This window comes from Solea senegalensis, linkage group LG1 (assembly GCF_019176455.1).
Source record: "Solea senegalensis isolate Sse05_10M linkage group LG1, IFAPA_SoseM_1, whole genome shotgun sequence".
NCBI lineage: Eukaryota > Metazoa > Chordata > Actinopteri > Pleuronectiformes > Soleidae > Solea > Solea senegalensis.
The window spans coordinates 1,947,253-1,968,600 of NC_058021.1; the positions used below are offsets into that span (position 1 = coordinate 1,947,253).

General features: G+C 43.1%; 1 protein-coding gene across 8 annotated transcripts in view; it reads left to right on the forward strand.

Annotated features, from left to right (window-relative positions):
• atp8a2 (ATPase phospholipid transporting 8A2) overlaps window positions 1-21,348 on the forward strand; it is a 55,250-nt gene that overhangs the window by 9,178 nt on the left and 24,724 nt on the right. For 3 of the 8 annotated variants that reach the window (XR_006360972.1, XM_044033286.1, XM_044033259.1), the window contains 22 exons: window positions 2,006-2,183; window positions 5,252-5,351; window positions 6,305-6,403; window positions 6,576-6,621; window positions 6,893-6,933; window positions 8,429-8,502; window positions 8,700-8,769; window positions 9,304-9,431; window positions 9,650-9,761; window positions 9,997-10,165; window positions 10,257-10,384; window positions 10,482-10,559; window positions 11,490-11,578; window positions 12,183-12,227; window positions 12,410-12,485; window positions 12,584-12,772; window positions 12,878-12,927; window positions 13,011-13,080; window positions 13,181-13,265; window positions 13,559-13,698; window positions 15,123-15,261; window positions 16,043-16,107. Coding sequence is in view for 7 of the 8 variants with exons in the window: in XM_044033286.1 (XP_043889221.1) it covers window positions 2,006-2,183; window positions 5,252-5,351; window positions 6,305-6,403; window positions 6,576-6,621; window positions 6,893-6,933; window positions 8,429-8,502; window positions 8,700-8,769; window positions 9,304-9,431; window positions 9,650-9,761; window positions 9,997-10,165; window positions 10,257-10,384; window positions 10,482-10,559; window positions 11,490-11,578; window positions 12,183-12,227; window positions 12,410-12,485; window positions 12,584-12,772; window positions 12,878-12,927; window positions 13,011-13,080; window positions 13,181-13,265; window positions 13,559-13,698; window positions 15,123-15,261; window positions 16,043-16,107 (2,171 nt within the window). In the remaining variant the exon portion in view is untranslated. Of the gene's footprint in view, window positions 1-659; window positions 1,869-2,005; window positions 2,184-5,251; window positions 5,352-6,304; window positions 6,404-6,575; window positions 6,622-6,892; window positions 6,934-8,428; window positions 8,503-8,699; window positions 8,770-9,303; window positions 9,432-9,649; window positions 9,762-9,996; window positions 10,166-10,256; window positions 10,385-10,481; window positions 10,560-11,489; window positions 11,579-12,182; window positions 12,228-12,409; window positions 12,486-12,583; window positions 12,773-12,877; window positions 12,928-13,010; window positions 13,081-13,180; window positions 13,266-13,558; window positions 13,699-15,122; window positions 15,262-16,042; window positions 16,108-21,348 lie in introns of those variants that run through there. The other 5 variants (XM_044033268.1, XM_044033299.1, XM_044033308.1 and 2 more) reach the window with 3 other exon arrangements.

A 21,348-nucleotide genomic window follows, 5' to 3' on the forward strand; every position in this document is an offset into this window, starting at 1 on the left:
CAGTTAATTGATGACTTTTCTAATCCTGTTCGATGTACGGCCATTTTGCTTCAAGGCAAATCCGTTTTTGATTGGTATTTGAACCTAATAATAAATGCTAATGAAGGTTGAAGAAGTCAGTCAGTCAGTCATCATCTACCGCTTTATCCTCAACCAGAGGGTCGCGGGGGGTGCCGTGCCAATCTCAGCTACATCGGGCGATAGGCGGGGTACACCCTGGACAGTTCGCCAGTCCATCGCAGGGCCACACAGACTCCTATGGTCAATTTAGAGTGTCCAATTTACCTATCCCCACATTGCATGTTTTTGGACTGTGGGAGGAAGCCGGAGAACCCGGAGAGAACCCACGCACACACGGGGAGAACATGCAAACTCCATGCAGAAAGGCCCTTGTTCCAACCGGGGCTCGTACCCGGGTCTTCTCGCTGCAAGGCGAGAGTGCTAACCACTAGTGTGGCCCAGGTTGAAGAAGGTTGAAGACAAATATACATCAGTAGAAAATTGGAGAGCAGCTTCAGGAAGGAAACTAAAAGTAACTCAACGCCGACTGTTGGATATTCCCACACCATAATATATATATACATACAGTATATATATATATATATATATATACATATATATATATATATATACATATATATATGTAAATAAAGAAATGTACCTCGTGGGACATGGAACATGATGTGAATGTGCGGATTTTGGAAGTTTATCTTATCTTCACAGTAGAATAATCAGTGTTTGCATGAGTGGAGATGCAGAAACCTGTTGTGAGATCACCTGTATGTGTGTGTGTGTGTGTGTGTGTGAGTGAGAGAGTGATCTCCTGATGAATGGCCTCAGATTATGTGGGTGTCATTTGACCCATCTGTGCAGCCTGCACCATCAAACCCTGATGGCGATATCAGGCTCCTGGCCCTTTAAAAGCGCAGCGGCCCGGCGTTGCCCCTCCGCCTCACACTGACTCGAGGAGCTCCATATGGCTTCCCCTCGTTGTCTGAGTCGGCAGTAGTAGTAGCCCAGTGTCACCCCAGAGGAGGGGTGGTCGGAAATAAAGAGCTTTCTCGAGGCGGCAGGTTTGCCGGAGCGCGGCGGGCCAGTTCGATCTGTCACCGGGAGCTGGAGCTTCCTCTTTGGCGAGGACGAAGGAGGAGAGAGGAGGCGCCGCGGTGGTGCTGGTGCTGCGGCTGCTGCTGCTGCGGCTGCTTCTGCTGCGTCTGTCCTCGCCCAGGTCCGCAGTTGTAGCAGCAGCTGAGTAAACTCTCAACACACAGACTCTGCTCTTCTGTGTGTGTGCGCCACTGCAGCGCACAGACAGACGCACGCAACGCACTGTGCCGTGGATGAGCTGCGTCCTGCTCACGCGTGGGTGAATGAGCTGTGATCACGACGCTTTATTTCAAAGGGAAAACGGTTGGAGGTGACAAAGGCAGCCAGGCGGGTGAGCTGAAGAAGAGGAGGAGGGGGAGGAGGAGGAAGGAGGGAGTTTACAGGACATAAAGACACGCGTGTTGCATCCTTTCCTGCTGCCACTTTATTTTTGGGGATCACTTCAGTGGATCTTCTGTGTGTGTGCGTGTGTGCGTTAGTTAGTGTGCAAAGTTAACGCGCTGTTAAAAACAGGCGAACCCCAGCGGTTGTTTGTTTGCCATTGTGCATCCATCAGCACATCCATTATTTGCGTGGGGTCCCGTGGGCGCGCCTGTGTGCATTGACGGTATATACCTGCATAATAATAGTGACAGACAGCAGGAGCAGGAGGAGGGGTGTGTGTGTGTGTGTGTGTGTTTATAACTGGAGACATCACTGTTTCATCCCCACCGGGCGCAGCACATGAGCAGCGGCAGAAGAAGCAGCAGCAGCAGACTCTGGTAGTTATTGTTTGCCTTTTGAACTGTAAACCACGTCTTTGTCGCTCTATCCCCTCCTCCTCCTCTTCCTCCTCCTCTCTATCTCTCTCTATCTCTCCCTCTATCACTATATCTCTCCCTCCCTCGCACTCACTCAGCCTCGCCTCTCTCCCATCAATCCAACGGTGCAGGACCCGCTTGCTCGTCCGCCGGTTACCGCAAGGCAGAGGATGAGATGTCCGGCACCACTTCCCAGGCGGATCCGGTAGACGCCACGGCGCGCACAGTGCTGCTCAACCGAGCACAGAACACCAAGTTCTGCGACAACCATGTCAGGTAAGTGTCATTTCCCTCTAAAAAAAATAAAATAAATAAATTAAAAATAAATCTGATTATTAAGGTTTAATTAGCTCAGCATCAGTAAGCAGCTCAGGTCATGTTCACTCTCTGACATTTTGCACAACAGGAAGACTTAAAAATGGATCTATTTACACATTATTTTACATCTATACTTTTATATCAGGGCTCTTTTGCAGGAACAACCTGCATGTTTGTATTCACCTGCGGCCTTGTGCGGGGCAGATCAGGATATGTTGTGGACTTAAAGAGATGTTTTCTCACAGAGGCTTTAAAACACATGTGTAAAAGTTGAGTGGCTCTTCCTGGTTGTGCCATGTGCAACATGTAGACTTTAGACTCTCTCTCTCTCTCTCTCTCTCTCTCTCTCTCTGTTTCATAGTCATTCCCCATTTCCCTACTTTTGATCATACCAGAGAAACCGTCACAATGAGGATATTCCTACTTATTTCAGTGAGGCGTTTTCAGTGTTACCACGTGGTAACAGTCTCAAGGACAGTTATGGTTATGGTACAATCCTCAGTTCAAACTATAAATCCTAGTCCCAAATAATCATTTGTCAATGCTGTTTGTAATTTTTGTTTTTTTGCGATGTTTGTTGACTTTGTAGTGGTGTTTGGTGTTCATAATATTGCGTTATCGCATTCTTCCGTGTGGATTTTCTTTCTCCTTCCTTGTTTCTCACACTATCATTTTTTTAAAAGAGATTTTAATCTCAGTGACACTTCATAGGTAAATAAAGGTTGAATCTAATAAATAACTCACCCATTAAGTCATTATTGGCAGCTGCTCTGCAGCCTCACAGGGTGAGGCTGCCATACATACACGGTTGTCTGAATTCTACTAGAGCCTCAGCCAAAAAAATGACCGTGTTGCTTAATCAATACCACACTCATGTTTATTTAAAGCTGTCAAATATGAGGAAACGGACTGCACCTATGTGTGCATGTGGATGTTATGTTTGCGTTGTTGGATACGTTTGTCACGGAGCTTTTTAGATGAGTCGTTGTGTGAATTTTTCTCAATCTCGCGTATCTGCAGATACCAAAATCAGTCCGATGCAAGTTAATTGTGCCATTTCAAGCTATTTCAAAGACCTAATTCTCTAACTGTGTTACAAATATTCTTCTCCCATAAAGAAGAAATAAACAGCAGATTTTTATTTACATTTTTAAGTATTTTAAATAGATACATTTGTGTCTGTCTGTTGTCCGATTTAAAAAAAATCCAATTTCCCAGGACTCGGGGATGTGTTGTCATGACGTCGTGTGGTGTGAGCAACTCGCAGCAGGCGTCACATCTTTAATAAAGCACACTGGAGTTAATTTCCTGCTTGTGCGTCGTCTGTCATCACGTACGGCATCAAATGACACGCGGTTCAGTATCGGCAACATGTTGTTGATATGTTTTTGGTAAAGTCACAGTCAGTCAAACAATATGCCCTTTTTTTTCCTGTTTAATAACTGTCGCTGGCGCCATCGGGAGAGGGACAGACTGGCTGTAAATCAGCCTAACGTTTCAGTGGTCTCGACCTTACTATCGAGGGATTTGGTTTCACGTCCAAAAAGAGCCCATTTCTGCTTTCCTAATAACATGGAGGTGGGCATTCACTACCTGCTCCTGATTGGATCGCCTGCCGATTGGCGAGCGCAAGTTCTCCAGAGGTGTGCCCTCTGATGTCCCTGTGTTCCTGTAACTCTTTAGTTTATGTTTTAAAGGTTCAATAGCCTTATTGATTTTTGTCCGAGATTAAAGCCTTGTAGCTTTTATCTGTACACTCCACTCACCTCCTCCCCATTCCCCAGGTTCTCCTCGTCCATATTTCACTGTGTGTGCAGTTGTCTCTGTACAACACGAGCACTAGTGCTGCTCCCCTGCACACGGGTGCAGCAGAGTGTCTTGCTCATCGGTCTTAGGAGTACACAAAGTGAGGATTTATTCTGATAAATGCTTGCATTTCCAGCAGATATGCCCGCTCTTCCACTTTTGACTTCAACTTTGACCTTTTTTTCAATAAAAATCCAAACACTACAAAGCAACATAGGAGCAGCAGGAGAACTTCACCCCTGCAGCTGACAGCTGTTAACACGCTGGACATCTATAGTATGACAAACAACCAGCCAGATGTTTTTAACCTTTTTCCCAGTGGAAACATGTGTCATTGGTGTGTGTGTGTGTGTGTGTGTGTGTAGAATCTGGTGTCGCTTGTCTTTGATTAGATTAAAGCAGCTTTATCTGCAGCTTTATCTGAGTCGGGTCATTGTTGTAGTATCACTGACTCTTCTCTATGCAAAACAGGGGCAGGATACTGTGTGTGTGTGTGTGTGTGTGTGTGTTTGTGTTTACTGTCCTGCTCTTCGATAGTCCTGTGACTCTGTGAGTGATGCAGTCGGAAAAAGGCCATGGGTTCATTCATCTCCGTGGAGATTTCGGAACTGTGATGGAAGTGTGTGTTTTGCTATTCAGTGCATGCACTTGATGCACTCAAACACATAAAAACACAAACACACACACACACTGTCCATTAAACAAAAGCCATTACAGCAGCTCTTACTTTTCACTCAAGCCCCAACAGCAGGCCTTGACTTCAAGGTTGACATTTTTATTTTTGGCCTCTAAAAGGTCTTACGGTAGCTCCAGTTTATAATAAGGCTAATCAATACACTTGTCTGATCAATACTGCTGACTGACGGACTGGTCGAGACTGCCAGCATTCCTTGCACCTATTTTTTAGGGGCTTTGGGTCTAAATTTAGCCTAATTTGATTAATTGTAGTAGTGTATTTATAGGTGTGGATTGTGCACAGCACCGTAATTGCTGTATTTGCCCTCTGTTAGCAGAACTGCATGTTTTTAATAGATTTCCAAGTTCTGCAGTATTAAAACCAAATGGTAGTGCACTATAATTCAACCTTTAAAGTAATGTTATATGAGCACATCAGGTTAAAAAGTCATTAGCACACAATTTACTCAGGATTTCCCCAGGTTTATGTACTAATGCACTCTCTGGCCCCGGGCCGTGTCTTCCTTTTTTTTTTTTTTCCGCAGTACCACCAAGTATGGAGTTCTCACCTTTCTGCCCAGGTTCCTCTATGAGCAGATCAGGCGCGCTGCCAATGCCTTCTTCCTGTTCATCGCACTCATGCAGGTAAACCCCACGCACAGAACTGGGTGTGCTTCGATTTCACTTTGATGCCATGGCCCACACATGGTTTTTAGACGACGATAGATCCTGAAAATGTCACGGCCATTCCCACACAAGTTCAGCCATCTCACAAAAACGCTGCATCGCCCGTTTTCGCAAGAAGGAATAGAATCATTCCAACCATCGTATTTAAAGGTCACCACTTACAAAAGAGCCACTGAATTATAAGTATTCATGCATTAATATGCATTGATAAGATATTTCTAAGTGTATCACACTTAAAGTGCTATAGTAGCTGCCTGATTACTTTGTAAAATCTTCTCCGTCAAGGCTGCTTGGCATCGACATTGTCGTTGAGCGAGCTGGACTGGTTATTCTGAGGTGCTGGCTGCTTGTGGATCAGCACTTCTCTGTCCACAGCTTCTTTTTTTGCAATTGTTTCACATTACAACAGATCAACGAAGGCAATCTCTCCATCTTTGAAACTCTGCCTGCCCCACATTAAGGAGGATAATTAGCCAGATATCTGTTTTTTTTAGCTTCTTTCCTGCGTATGATGCATTTACAGTGCTGCAGGAGGGAACTGTATATACACAGAAGTTATTGTCAAACAGTCAATAGGAGCTCGCTCTAATCCGCCCAGTATTTAGTCAAAGCCTCCAGAGACGCATAGTAGTTATATTTACTCTCTCAAATGACCCTATGTTGATAGGGTATCTATTTATGTTATGCAAGGAATTGGTGTCTGTCGCACAACTGTCCAGTGGGTCTATTCAAACTTGGCAGGCGACTCACTGAGGGCACCAGTGTGTGCCGTGTTGAGTTTCACGTTGTTTGGATAAGAAATGCAAGAGGTGGCGACACAAAACACATCACATATTGATCAATAAAGCCCCACAAAAATGAAGCAACAAGTCACTGTGTGGATGCAACAATGACTTCTTTTCTCTCGTCAGCAAATCCCTGATGTATCACCGACCGGTCGCTACACCACGCTGGTCCCTCTCATCTTCATCCTCACTGTAGCCGGGATCAAAGAGATCATAGAGGACTATGTGAGTAGAGAGCAGCAGCAGCAGCAGCAGCATCTGCAAGCATGGTTTTGAAGTTTATTAGAGCTTTCAGCTCACTTACAAACAGCTTTGTAGAATACAGAGAGAGAGAGACACACACATGTAAGGGTGTCATTCTTTAATGCTGATGCGTATTCCGTCTGTGTCTTTACAGAAAAGACACAAAGCAGACAACACGGTCAATAAGAAGAAGACAACAGGTAAGGGTGTATATTCTGTGTGTGCGTGCGTGTGTGTGTGTTTATGAGTGTGCATCAACTGTCTGCACTTTTCCATGAGTGTGCTTGTATCTATTTGCGTGGGTTTTTGTTTTCCTTTCATGGCTGAGAAGAATGGGCTCTTTCCTGTCACTCACTGCAGCGCAGACCACGCAGCCCCCGACAAAAGTTCAGCTCAATTAGCTGCCATGAATACTGTATGAGAGCCACTCTATAGGTTGACTGATGGCTGTGTTGTCCTTGTCTCTCTCAGTGCTGCGGAACAGATCCTGGCAGACCGTCATCTGGAAACAGGTATCACTAACGTCACACACACACACACACACACACACACACACACATCTCATCGCATCTCTGCCACTGTGTCACTCATCATCCGTCTCTCATTACCTGGTGCTGATCTGGAAAAAATACTTTATATTCTCACAAGGAGCAGAGGAAGTGAATATGTAAATTGTGTATTTATATTGTAACATAAAATGATATATTACTCTATATCGGTTTGTTAAATCTCAAATGCCTGGTCAAACGTACAGCATTTAAAGGTCCAGTGTGTAAAATTTAGCTGAAATTATTTTCATTTAGCAGGAATTGAAGATGAAATAATGAATACTTAATCACAAATACGTGTACAATCACCTGTTTTACTGATAATCAGCTCTATGGAGGCCGCTGTTTTGTACCACCAGCTTTTTACAGTGGCCCACAGTGGACAAACAAGTTTTGAGTTTTCTGTGATAACTGCAGTTCACGTAAACCGTGGGGGCTCGGGGCAAAATGCACTTGAAAGATCTGAAATTGTCCTTGACATTTGCTTGAGGGGGGAGTTTATCACCAGTTAGGCACCCATAGCACACACAACTCCCGCCCTTCCTGCTGTGACACAGTCCCAGGGCATTGTACGCTGGGGCAACAAGGTCATGTAATATTTGAATGTTGCTCTGTCGTGCACATAACTTGATTACAAAAAACCTTCTAGAGCTTAGAATCCATATCAGTCCCGAATTATCTACCTCAGAGTGTTGCAGTAGTGCAGGCTTAGGCATTACATTTCATTGTAAGTGGTAATAAAACATCTTAAATTTGATTTTGGAGATGCCTGGCAGCATCCTGAAAAAAGAAACAAGGTATTTTTCAACATTTGATAAAATTGCCCCTGAAATGAACCTGAGATATATTCCACAGGGTGTCCAAGCTGTAAACGGTGCAAATCTTAGCTCCCATTACGTGGGTGACGACAGGGAGTACGCCCTGTTCTCTTTCCAGGGTCAGCGTAGATGAAGGAGATGGTGATAAATCGTCTCCCTGAAAGTGTCCATTCTTTCATTCATTCCGACAATTTTCTTTATTCCTTAATCCTTCTCACTGTGATTTTGGAGAATTATTTTTTTCCAACTAAATGTGTCCAAAAACAACTTGATACACAACTTGTTGCACACTCAGTTTGTCGAAAGCCACTAGGAAACATCGCTGTAGTGAATGTTGCAGTAGACAGAAGGCTGTGTCCAGACCTGTGTGTTTGTCCTGATGATAACATTTCTCACATGCTGATGTTATCTCGTTATTTAGTTTCAACTTGTGTTTTTGGGGGTTGCCTCTGTCTTTCGCTGCAAATAAAGGGGTTTCAACTCTGGCCTGCTCCACTCATTGTCAGGTTATCTTATGTCTCTAGTGCTCTGTTTGCTGGTCATCAATTAACCTGCCTTGTTGTTGTTGTTGTGTCTCCCCTTCTTCCTCCCCCCCTTATTCTCCAACCTTACCCTTGTTTATGGTGCATCATTTCCACAAGGTGGCAGTAGGAGACATAGTGAAGGTGACCAATGGCCAGCACCTTCCAGCTGACATGGTGATCTTGTCCTCCAGGTCAGACTACGACTACTTGCGTGTTTTTATGGATGTTTAGTAACGTGTGTCCAACGTTATCATTTGTTTTGTGTTAGACTAGGTCAAAGATTTGAATTAAAATTGAATGAAATGATGTAAAGGAAGCTCTTTTTTATGTGCCAGTTGTACTAAAATGGTCATTTTATTGATTGATTTCCTGCCTCATTTGCATACAGTGAGCCGCAGGCCATGTGTTACATTGAGACCTCAAACCTGGATGGGGAAACCAACCTAAAGATCAGACAGGTATGAAGTTACTGTAAACTTTAGTATTTGTTCACCTCTGTCACAAGGAGCTGGTTTAAGTTGTGTTGTGTTTAGAAAAATCAATACAAAATGAGTAAATTAGTCAGAAAATGGTGACCTAAAAATTTCAGGAGTCTATCAAATGGAACCTGATTACATTATAGTCCTGGGGGTCGAGATCTGATAGTATTATCATGTGTTCTCATCAGTGTGTTGTCGTTCTTGTTCTGTCTATTGAATTTATCAACTTTTGTCCTTCAATAAACGTGCCTTGATTTGACTTGTTGGCATTTCTAAGGGGTACAGCTCACTTTGTCTGTCAAATCTGTTCATTTTCTTGATTAATCGATCAGTTGTTTGGACCATACAATATTCAAAAGTATTGATCGGGGATTCACCAAACCTCAAAATCAGCAAAGAAACCCTCCCCTTTTCATATTTAACAAGGTGAAAAATAAGAGAACTTGAATGAATCATTGCAGCTCTAGTATTTATTTATTTATTTATTTATCCATGTATTTGTTGTACGTACAGGGGCTTACGCTCACGGCCAGCTTTCAGGCCCTGGAGGATTTGGTGGCACTGACTGGTCGTTTGGAGTGTGAAGGCCCAAACCGACACCTGTATGACTTCACTGGCACGCTGCGGCTAGAGAACCAAAAGTGAGTCCCCTCATATCTTTATCAGATATTGACTGGCAAAAAGCATTTGAACCTGCCAAAGTCATAAAGTACTTTTTGTTTCTTTTTGTTAATGTACAGCAATAAATACACGTGGCTGAGACAGCAAGATAAAACTTCTAAAGAGTGCAGGCCTTTCCCAAAAGAACCCTGCATCATTTATGACGCTTTGTCCTCATTTCTGTTTATTTTCTCCTCAGTCCGGCTCCACTGGGTCCAGATCAGGTGCTGCTGCGTGGCGCCCAGCTCAGGAACACTCAGTGGGTTGTGGGAATTGTTGTCTACACTGGTCATGACTCCAAGCTGATGCAGGTAAGTTCGTTTTAGATATATCATCGTCAGAATATTTCAAGAACCTCAGGACTGGTTTAACTTTGCAAGACTCTGATACTGGGAGCACGTCTAAGCCCAAAAGTACTTTTAATCTGCAGTTCCAGTTGGCCAACACACAAAACTACCAATGTTCAAAATGAGTTTCTTGTTTTTATTTAAGTTTAAGGCTCTTTTCCTCTCTAAAACTTCCACTTTTGGTGTCTCTCTCACCCAGAACTCCACCAAGGCACCACTGAAGCGCTCTAACGTGGAGCGGGTGACAAACATACAGATCCTGGTCCTGTTTGGTATCCTGCTGGTCATGGCTCTGGTCAGTTCTATTGGCGCTGCCATCTGGAACAGGGAGCACACTGACAACGCCTGCTGGTACCTGTCCCGGACTGGTGAGGAACACTTCCAACAAATCTCACTTGACAGTTGATTCATTCTGAAATGAAGTGTCAGTAAATGAGGGATAATTGTATTTTTTTACAGGCGACATCTCCTTAAACTTTGCCTATAACCTGCTTACGTTCATCATCTTGTACAACAACCTGATCCCTATCAGCCTGCTCGTCACTCTGGAGGTGGTCAAGTTCATACAGGCCCTCTTCATCAACTGGGTATATGAATCTTATCTATTGCAACTGTCACATACAGTATAGTGTAAATAATGGGTCAAGCATTCATGATAACTTATTTTTTTTTACCTTCCCTCAGGACATTGAGATGTACTACGCGGAGACAGACACGCCGGCCATGGCTCGAACATCCAATCTCAATGAGGAACTGGGCCAGGTCAGTTATTATTAATACAGGTCTAGGGTCGCGGAGGGCACTGGTGCCAATCCCAACTTTTGACATTTATGGTCAATTTAGAATAGAATAGAATAGAATAGAATAATAGAATATACTTTATTAATCCCTTGCGGGAAATTCTTTCGTCACAGCGCTCCAGTGTACAAAGGTAACGAATGTTATAGCAGCAGTTTTTTACCAAGTTAAAAACTATAAAAATAAGTACAAATAGACCTAAGAATAAAATTACACAGTTAAAGAATACAAAGTTAAAAATTTCAAGAATATACCTCAAAACTTGCACCTCCCCCTCCCCCCCATATTAACAATATAAGCAGAGGAAATATAAGCCTATTTATCATACAGAAGAATTGTACAGCTTAATGGCCGCAGGCAGGAATGATTTCCTGTGGCGCTCTGTGGTGCAGCGTGGTGGAATGAGTCTCTTGCTGAATGTGCTTCTGTGGCTGGCCACCACCTAATCCTGGACAACATCCTTCTCTCTGACACTGCTGTCAGGGAGTCAACCTCCTCTCCAACAACATGGCTGGCTTTGCGGATGAGTTTGTTAAGTCTGTTGGCGTCCCGCACCTTCAGTCTGCTGCCCCAGCACACCACAGCGTAGAGAATGGCACTGGCCACCACAGACTCGTAAAACATCCGCAGCATTGTCCGGCAGATGCTGAAGGACCTCAGCCGCCTCCGAAAATAGAGACGGCTTTGACCCTTCCTGTAGATTGCGTCTGTGTTTTTAGTCCAGTCCAGTTTATTGTCCAAGTACACCCCTAAGTACTTCAAATCTTCCACTATGTCCACGTTAACCCCACGGATGGAGATAGAGTGTCCAATCTACCTAATCCTACCTAAATCTGCATGTTTTTGAGAACCAGGAGAATCTTCATGACCTGTGGTTTCTTTTTTTTTCTCCAGGTGAAATATCTCTTTTCCGACAAGACGGGAACTCTGACCTGCAACGTCATGCACTTCAAGAAGTGCACCATTGCAGGAATAACATATGGGTCAGTCATCTCTCTCTCTCTCTCTCTCTCTCTCTCTTACTAAATTACATTCTTGCATCTTTGCTCTTTGTTTGACATGAACCACCCACTAAAAGAAAATGAGCTTAGCATACCGCTAAATGTCCTTTTATTCTTTAATTGTTAAATAGACTAACTTGGAGTTAAAAGGGATTGAATCCAGTTGATTAAATGGTAACTCTTTACATTACAGGTCAGTAACAGTATGGAAATGGAGACGTTATTTTTATGGTGGTAGCGTTTTATTTCTCATGAAATATCCAACTAATAGGTTATGAGAGTGGCTATAGACTCTCATCGTTGTAATACTTTCACATGAAAATGCTTGGGAATAAATATTGGTTATAAAAATGTTTTTTTTACTATAAATTTTTCTAATACTACATTGTGTGGTTATTGCCACACATAAAAAAATGTTCTTACCACAATATTCCGTCCTCATTTCCATGCTGTATCCATGACATTTCTGAACAGCATTGTAAAGGGTTAATAGTTAAACTTGCACGCTTTGACGAACAAACTAATCATCTTGTCCATTAATTCTGAACCAATTCCTTTTGCTATGCAACCGCACTCGTCACTGCAGCCACTTCCCTGAGCTTGACTGTGATCGCTCAATGGAGGACTTCAGGTACGTGTCTTCCCTCCGTCTTTCCCTTTTCTCATAATCTCTTCTGCACATTGGACTCGGGCATGTTTTTACGAGAATAACGCACAGCGCACGCTTTGTTTAGAGCGAAAACAACAAACCCTACAATGCCGTTTGTTTTCGACACGATGAGTACGTTGACGTTGATATTTTCTCTTCCACAGCAATCTGCCGTCCAACAGCAACAACTCCACAGAGTTTGACGACCCGGCGCTCATTCAGAACATTGAGAAGAACCATGTGTGTGAAGCTTTTCCCCCTCACATTCTGTCCATAACAAATGTTTTATAGCGTTGTTATTAATAATAACTCTCGGTGGTCTGATTCTGTGTGTTCAGCCGACGTCACCTCAAATCAGCGAGTTCCTGACAATGATGGCAGTTTGTCACACGGTGGTTCCCGAGAGAGAGGACGACCAGATCGTCTATCAGGCTTCCTCACCGGATGAAGGCGCTCTCGTCAAAGGGGCCAAAGGACTCGGCTTTGAGTTCACAGCGCGGACCCCCGATTCAGTCATCATCGACGCCGTGCGTGTTTTTAATCGTCCGTGTCCTCCCCCACAGTAGAAGCTAGTTTGTTTGCTCTAACTGCAGGAAATAATATGTTGTTGTTGTTGTTGTTGTGACTTTCAGAGAGGCAAAGAGATGAGATACGAGCTGCTGAACGTCCTGGAGTTTTCCAGGTAAAACCCCCACAGACATTCCGCTGACGGCCTATGAATAACACGATAAAAGAGAATCTTAAGCCCACGGTTTTCTTTTACAGTAACCGCAAACGCATGTCCGTGGTGGTCAGGACGCCCGACCGGAAGCTGCGGCTGTACTGCAAAGGAGCTGTATGTTTATCTCATGATCCACTTCTTCTTTTTCGCCCCCCCTTTCTTTCTTAAAGCATTGTATTTCAGTTCCCGTTGACTTGTTTTGTGCTTTTTACAGGATAATGTCATTTTTGAACGTCTGAATGAGGCGTCCCAGTACAAGGACTTAACTATTAATCACCTGGAACAGTTTGCTACTGAAGGTAAGAAGTAAAACGTTGATGTTGTTACTGAGAAATGAATTAAATATGTCATACCTTATCCTGAATTGTGGCCTTTACTCTGATTGTTAACCAGACTTTTAAGACTTGGCGTTACTTAATCTCTCCTCGGCGCAAAGGTTTTGAATGTTTAAATTATATCAGACCCACTGGCTCCGGGTGTCTGTCTCCCTCTTAACTCTCAAAACATCATTCCCTCCAACTTAACGCGATCTATTTCTCTCTTGCGCGGCCGCACTGATTGATTTGCCTTTGCTCCCGTCTGATGCGCTCAGGCCTGAGGACGCTTTGTTTTGCGTACGTGGACCTGGAGGAAGGCGCCTACCAGGAGTGGCTGAAGGAGTACAACCAGGTCAGCACCATCATCAAGGACCGCGCTCAGAAACTGGAGGAGTGTTACGAGCTACTGGAAAAGGTAAACATGCATTCCTCCAGTCTGCTGTAATGTGACTTTTCCCTGCTCTGACCTTAAGCGAGATGCAAACAAAGTGTCTGCAACGATTCATTTCAAAAGGTGAGTTTCGAAAAAGGAACGATAAAGTGTGTCAAGGCGGGTGTTTATTTTGAATCAAATGTTCTCTCTTGTAGCAAAAGGAATATCGAGTTATAGAAAAGTCAAACCAGAGCGCTGGAAGAACAAAAACCCTTCTCTCCCTCACGTGCACACTAGATATTTGCCAGCAGGTGGCAGAGTGGCTCCATTATTTCTCTCACATGAACAACCATAGTCTTACTTCAACTAGTTCTTACTCATCACAGGACTTGTTTTACAACACACACTCAATATGAGTTTTTGTCTTTTAATATAAATACAAAAGTTGCTCTATGCCTTAAGGTCCATGAGGTGACACAGATATAATAACACACAGATTTTAAGTTCAGCTGAGATTCAAACTTAAAGGTGGGGAAACCGGGGATGTAGAGGAGAGAGCAGTGAGGTGAGAAAATTAAGTGAAGAGAGAGGAAGCAGCAGCAGGAGGAAGAGGAGGAGGAGGAGGAGGGGGGGAGTTCAGACTGGGAGACCACAAGGGTAATTACCTGCGCCAGCCTGCCAAAAGCCCCATAAAACTGGAATCAACAACACAGTAGTGTTAACTTGTGTGTCTGCGAGCATTTGTGTGTGTGTGTGTGTGTGTGTGTGCGTGCGCGCCCGAGTGTGTCTAATGAGGGTACATGTGCATGTAAATGCTGAACAAATTAAAAGCAAGGGAGAGAAATGTAATGGGTTCGGTCTTGGCACGAAGACACAGAGAGTTGGTATGGCGGGTCCTGAAGTGAGCTCCCTTACCAGCTGAACTGACCTCCCTCTTGCATCGCCGCTCTCATTTTTTAAATTGGATATGGATGATGTTGTGTGTTGTGACAGAGGCCTCGCATGCAGACTCACTCCATAGGCAGCCTAAATATGTCTTATTTGAACCTACTTTTCTCCTCCTAGTATCTATTTAAAGCTCCAGTGCATAACCTTTGGTGTATATGTGTTATTATTCTGCCTCCTCTGTTTCGTCCATCCATCTTCTACCACTTTATCCTCCATATTCTCCAACCTCTTTGCAGTCGCCTCGTTTTATATAATATATTAATATCACAATGTTGCTTTTGCTCTTTGTCTGTCTTGACATAAATCAAATCATTTCCTGTGTCCAGTGTGAGACTGTCGTCAGGCGACGTGAGATCATGACACTGCTAAACAGAGAGAGAGAGAGTCATGTGGATCTTAATCTGCATTGTGTTAACTCGCTTGAATGTAACAGACATTTGTTTGTTTTTAAAAGCTGCCGTGCTGCTGCAGTTTTGAATCCCACCACCAACATCCTTTCTCTTCTCTTCCACCTACAGAACTTGATGCTGTTGGGCGCCACCGCCATCGAAGACCGCCTTCAGGCCGGTGTGCCAGAGACTATCGCCACTCTCATGAGGGCTGACATCAAAATCTGGGTCCTCACTGGGGACAAGCAGGAGACGGCCATCAATATAGGTGAGAGGAAAGCAACGCTGTGGACAAAAAGTTTAAGTCTCTCAATGTGAATCCAGTGATGGTGTGGAAGCTGCTGCTCCTGCAGTTAATTCTGTTATAGCCAGAAGAATAGCTGGCATTATGTGTGCTGTTTAAATGCCAAACATGTCTCCAGCCTCTTAGTGAGGAAGACGGGACATTTGATTTACTCCAAATAAGAGATGAATCTTTTGTGTATATGCTAGTCACCCATGGGACTTTATCTGTAGTAAAACTTCACTTCTCCAAGATTGACATCTTACGGTTGTGGTCGTAGTTTACAAGTATTTGAAGCTAAATATTCCCCCGGAGGTGGACGTGATGTGGTGGTGATCTGTTACAGACCACAGGTTTTAGGACCAGGACTGATACCAAAAGCTGTGTCAGGTGTGGTGTGTGTTTTTATAGACATCCGGTGGCTTTTAATGCCACAAGTGTGTTTTTTTTTATGGAGAAGATGTTGATGTTGTGGAGAAAAAAAAAACCCATAATCTTTACTTTTCCAAGCCCGAACCAAGTGCCTTTAACCTAATCACAGGTCACTCGCTGCGCCCTCATTTCCTCAAAAGCACGTTAAGTGGTGAAACATCATGTCGATACAGCAGCATGTGTGGCTGTAGACTTAAAAATGGAAGCGGGAATGCAGTTTATTTCAGATAAGATCGTCCTTTTTTTTATTTGCAATAATAACAGCAGATCAGCTGTTTGTGTCTGCTTTGGGTTTCAATAAAACATATCTTGTCTCTCCACCTGTCCGTCTCAGGTTACTCCTGTCGCCTGGTGACACACTGCATGTCCCTCATCATCGTCAACGAAGACTCTCTGGACGTGAGTAAACCTTCCTCCTCCTCCTCCTCCTCGTCTGTGTGTGTGCTCTGTACAGTTTTTTTTTTCTTTTGTATGCTTATGTATTTACAGTAGCTTTGGGGACAGTTGGGGTAGGGGGGATGGGGGGTGTCTCAGGAGGGTTACCGTGGGAACCTGGGTGTGGTCCTTTCCCCTGGCAGATTGGTAGGTGGGGCTCATTGTGTGCTCACATCTGCACGTAATTAAAGTCTCTGGTGTCCCTTTGGAGAAAGGGGATGAATGGAGAAAAGCTCTGAACTGTCACCTCTTCCCCTCCTCCTCCTCCTCCTCCTCCTCTGTCTCTTTCACATGCTGTGTGTATATATGCACTCATACATACACAGTACCTGCCGTTCTCCCATCCTTGTCCCAGGCTAATGTATGTCTGGGTTACTGTCACGTGTATTTAAGTCCCAGTCATAGACGGAGATCGGAGACTATTCTGTGTCTCCAGATGTCTCCCGACGCTTGACACGCAGCCTCGCACAGTATGTGCTCGCCACTCGGAGCACACACACAAACACACAAACACACAATCATAGTGTTTTCACTTTTACAGTTTGTTTTTATGTGAGACAGGGGAAGATCATGGCTTGTAAACTTTAACCATAACCACCCCGTGTTTGTGCGCTTGTGTATATTTGTTTATGGGTTTGCGTGTTTTTTGGCCCATAGTGTGTGTGTGTGTGTGTGTGTGTGTGTGTGTGTGTGTGTGTTAAACCCCTCGATGTTTACATTCATAATTTCCTTATTTAGTGTGTAAGTCCTTGTGCAGATGGCGGGTGTTTTTATGAGTGCAAAACATGATGATTTTAATGGTTTAACTTTGCACCAGTGATCACTGTTCAGTTTTATACAATGCCAGCTGCTAGTAAAAGAAAATTGTTGTGAAATTTTACCCCTTTTTACTTGCATCAAAGTGGCATCTCGAAGCTCCCAGACTTCCTGGTCAAAAGCCAGACGAGGGCACTTAGAGTCAGACAGGGTGAGCGGGTAATGAGCTACAGAGAATTGCCTCAATAGAGAGCACAAGTGGTTGAAAGCTGATACAGTTTGCACTGTAAGTGGATCATTTTTTAATCCAGTTTGGGAGATTTTATTAGCATAGTTGGGTCACATGTTGTACAGCTGAAGTAAATAACTGGTTTCTGGACAAGACGATGAGGGTTTGGAGGAAATATTTGGTTCTAACAGCTGATGACATTTATTTTCTTCGGTCATCTCCCGTCATTGTTTATTGTTTGTATACGCTTGACATTCCTGTCTGCAGATTTAACTGCAGCCATGTGTAATGTAATGTTAACACATGGACAAGCTGTTTTTTGTCATTAAGTTTGAATATTTTTGGCTCCAGTAAAAGAAAAATAATATATATTTTACAACTGAATGACTTTTAATGAGGCCGTTGCTGTTAAAAGTGAGCGTTTCACTTGTTTTGAGTCCTGGATTTCATCTTTCATCTTTTAAAGACTGGCCTCGGTCCACTATTTTGACAGCAGTCCACCCTACTGATGTGTCCTTGAGCAAGTTTTTAAGTATCCACGCGCTACATGAGGCAGCTGTTGTGTTCGGACTTTCCTGCATAGAAGGCCAAGCTCAAAAGGGGGAATTTGTGGAACAAAGCTCTCAGAAGCAGCCGGGACAGCTGGCTGACATGAAATATGTGTCAAGTGTCGGTGCATAATCTACGTTTACGCGTCGGTGCCAAACACTTCTAAGTGGGTGTGAATGTAAAACATGACGCAGAATAAACCGCTGCCACAAAATCACTAAAATCTGGTTTGCGTCTGTCGATGCTCAAAATCCAGTGATTTTGATGTCCTGCAGATCATCAGATATTTTAAAGTCCAGGTCATTGACTATAGAAAAAACATGGATGTCACCGGCTGTCTGGTGTCTGTTGAAGAAGATCTTAAACTAGTGATTAAGAACATTAACTGCTCTGGAAAATGACTTTATAAATGAAGTGATGTAGGCTAATTTCCCCTTACATTCATATGGATATAGATATGGGATACCCTCACAGACCTCCACAGAGTTCATATTAATAACCACGCACAAACCTGGATTAACACGTGGACACATGGAGGTGAAAGAAACATTATCTGTCATGGAATGTTATCACGGTCGTGCTCCCTCGATATGACTATAGTGTCACAATGCCTGGTGTGTGTCGCGGTGTGGATAAAAGCGACGCTGTGTCATCGGCTGCAGCGCAACACTTATCTATCTGGCACTCAAAATAACTCGCACCACCTTCGACTTCTTCATTCATGTGGGCCTGTTCTTGAGAGTGTTGCCGACACGCGAGAGAAAACACAATCTCACCTTTTCGAAAAGAAACTTGTCCCACATACACAGAGTCCACCTCACCCTCTTTCTGCTGTCAGCAGCCTGAGAGCGGTACATCCCTGCAGTGGCCAGTCGAGGGTTGAACAAGTAATACTTTTTAAGTTGAATAAAGGCAACCCAGACCCAGGGTTTATACTCCATTTTGAGGGGTTTTCATCCAACTATTGCAATGTGAGAGATTGCTCAATTCAACATAGACACAGCGTTTCATATTTTTTAGAGCTGCAACTAACGATTATTTTCATTGTCGATGAATCTGTCGATTATTTTCTTGTTTAAATCGTTTGGTCCATAAAATATCAGAAAACCTTAAAAAATGTTGATCGGTGTTCGTCAAACCTGGAAATGATGACGTTCTCAGATGTCTTGTTTTGTCCACAAACCAAAATGATTCAGTTTGAATGATTTCTTTGTTATCCAGAGCAAAGAAATGAAGAAAATATTCACATTTAAGAAGCTTAAACAATCGGAAATCTTGTTTTAATCTTTAAAAAAAGCTTCAAACTGATGAATCGATTATCAGAATAGTTGTCGATTCATTTAGTAATTGATTAAACAATTCATTGTTTCAGCTTTAATATTTTTACAATTAATAACTTTATGTTACAAGATTCAAATTGCATTATCTTCCAGAAAAGTGTACAATTGGATATTTTAGACTCGTCCTCCTGGGGGACGATGCATGCGCCCCACGTCTCCTGCACATCACTGTCTCCACATCTGTCAGCGCCCTCTCCGAGCACAGGAAGCCACTATGCACTGTCTCTGGTGAGTGACAGGAAAGAATGAGAGCAGCAGCAGCAACAACAACAACATTTTTGTTGTTTATCTTATTGGTAGAGCAGGAGTGTGTTTGTGAATAAAAGGGGGGGATGTTTATTGTACTTCATGCAAGAGATGGACAATTCTTGATAGATGGGGGGGGGGAGGATGTGGCTGAACCATGTGGAGGCGGTGAGTGAGTGGTAATGTGATCTCCTTTTGGTGCTCCTCTGCATCAAAACAAACCCCAGGAGCGATGCCTCCTGGGTAAACGGTTTGTGAGCCGTGAAGCTGTGACAAGTGCCATCTGTCGCCGTCAGAGCCGATGCCACACACAGACTGACACCACACTCTCCCTCCGTTTATTCTACACTGAAGCATGTGATCATACGCGCACGCTGTTTACCCCCCAAGACCACCACCCCAAATGAGCCTGATAGTTCTGAATATACATGACATTTAACTTTCCCACAATCCCCTTCCCTCCTGTCATGCTGCCCGCAGTATAACTCTTGAACAAACATCATCACTCTTCTGCTCATTAATCATCTGTGTACACACACACACACACACACACACACACACTAGTGTGTCAACTTGCATACATCATTGTTCTGGCATGTTTTTTAGTTTGTAATAGTTTTTTTTAATAACCAGGATTCCCAGTGGTAAACACCATGTGTGTGTTTGTGGTTTCTTTTAGTGGAGAGAGTGTGTGAGTGTGTGTGTGTGTGTGTGTGTGTGTGTGTGTGTGTCTCAGGCGGTAGAGGATGTGGGTGTTTGCACAGATGCACACTCTGATAATTAAACGGTGTATTAAATCTCACTGGTGACAGAATCTGCACCTTAGATATAAGAGTTTGTCTTTCTCCACCTTCTTTCCCTCTCTCTATCTCTCTATCTGCTCATCCCATGTTCTCCCTCTCTTTGTACCTTTTCCCCATTTATCTTACTTAGTCCTTTTGTGTGTGTGCATGTTTTACTCCCTGCTTATATACATTTGATCTAATGGCTCCAGCAGTTGAGGCCTGGAGAGGATCAACATGTGGCTCTCCCTGTCTTCCTCCCTTCTATTCTATTTCTATTTCTAAAATATATGTATTATTGTTGTTAACAAAAAATAGTAAAGCACATTATTATTTCTATATTAACCCTTTAACACCGAGCGTATCACAGACGACATGTTCGTGCAAGTGCACTTTGCATTATTGTAATTATGCGATTTTACGCGGTTTTGTGCTCGGATTTATTCCAGTGCTAATTACGGCACGGTATCTTTTTTTTTTAAAATATGTTTTATACTGTCCAAATTTAAAATTTAACACGCAAAATCGGGTGTTCATGTACAACTACACAACAACTTTTAGTTTTTCTTCATTTTAAATTGTTAATACACTATTTTAACATGCAGTAAATTGTAAATAACTGCCAGATATTGAAAGTTATTCTGGATAAGTGGGCAAAAGCACTTATTCACAGGACATTTTCTGGCCCTTTTATGGTTAAAATAATCAAAAACAAAAAATGTCTGGATGGACATATTGAGGCTTAGGTGTTTAAGGGTTAAAATGTCAAATTATAATTATTTACATGCATTCCTGAACAGAGAAATTAGTTTTAGTGGTTGAATTTTCATTCATTTCTGACTTCTCAGAAAAGAAGCCCAGTGAGCTGGCTTAAACCTAGGTATAATACAGTGAATTCAGTTTATTTGATAAATAACAGTAAAATGTTGAGTTTTAAACAAGCTTTTGAAAGATTTCTTATTTAGTATTTGTTTTCGTATATCTCACCAGGATAGATAGAAAGTATGAGTTTGTTCTCATGCATTTGATGGTAAAGTATGCAGCAATCAAGAGAAGGTGACCTGCGATATCTCAAAGTGCCTCCATGCCCTGACCGGCTTCTTTTTTTTTGTTTTAATCCAAATATAAACCTGATAAAATTCCACACAGACAGGCTCTGTGACTTTACACGGTTTACAAAAGTATGTGTGTGTTTAAGTTTCCGCCCTCTTCAGGCTCAGATGCACATGGAAAACAAACATTTAGCTTGGAGCTTAAAAAACGCTTTGCTAATGAGATCTGTCATAATGAAAGTGGTGCAATC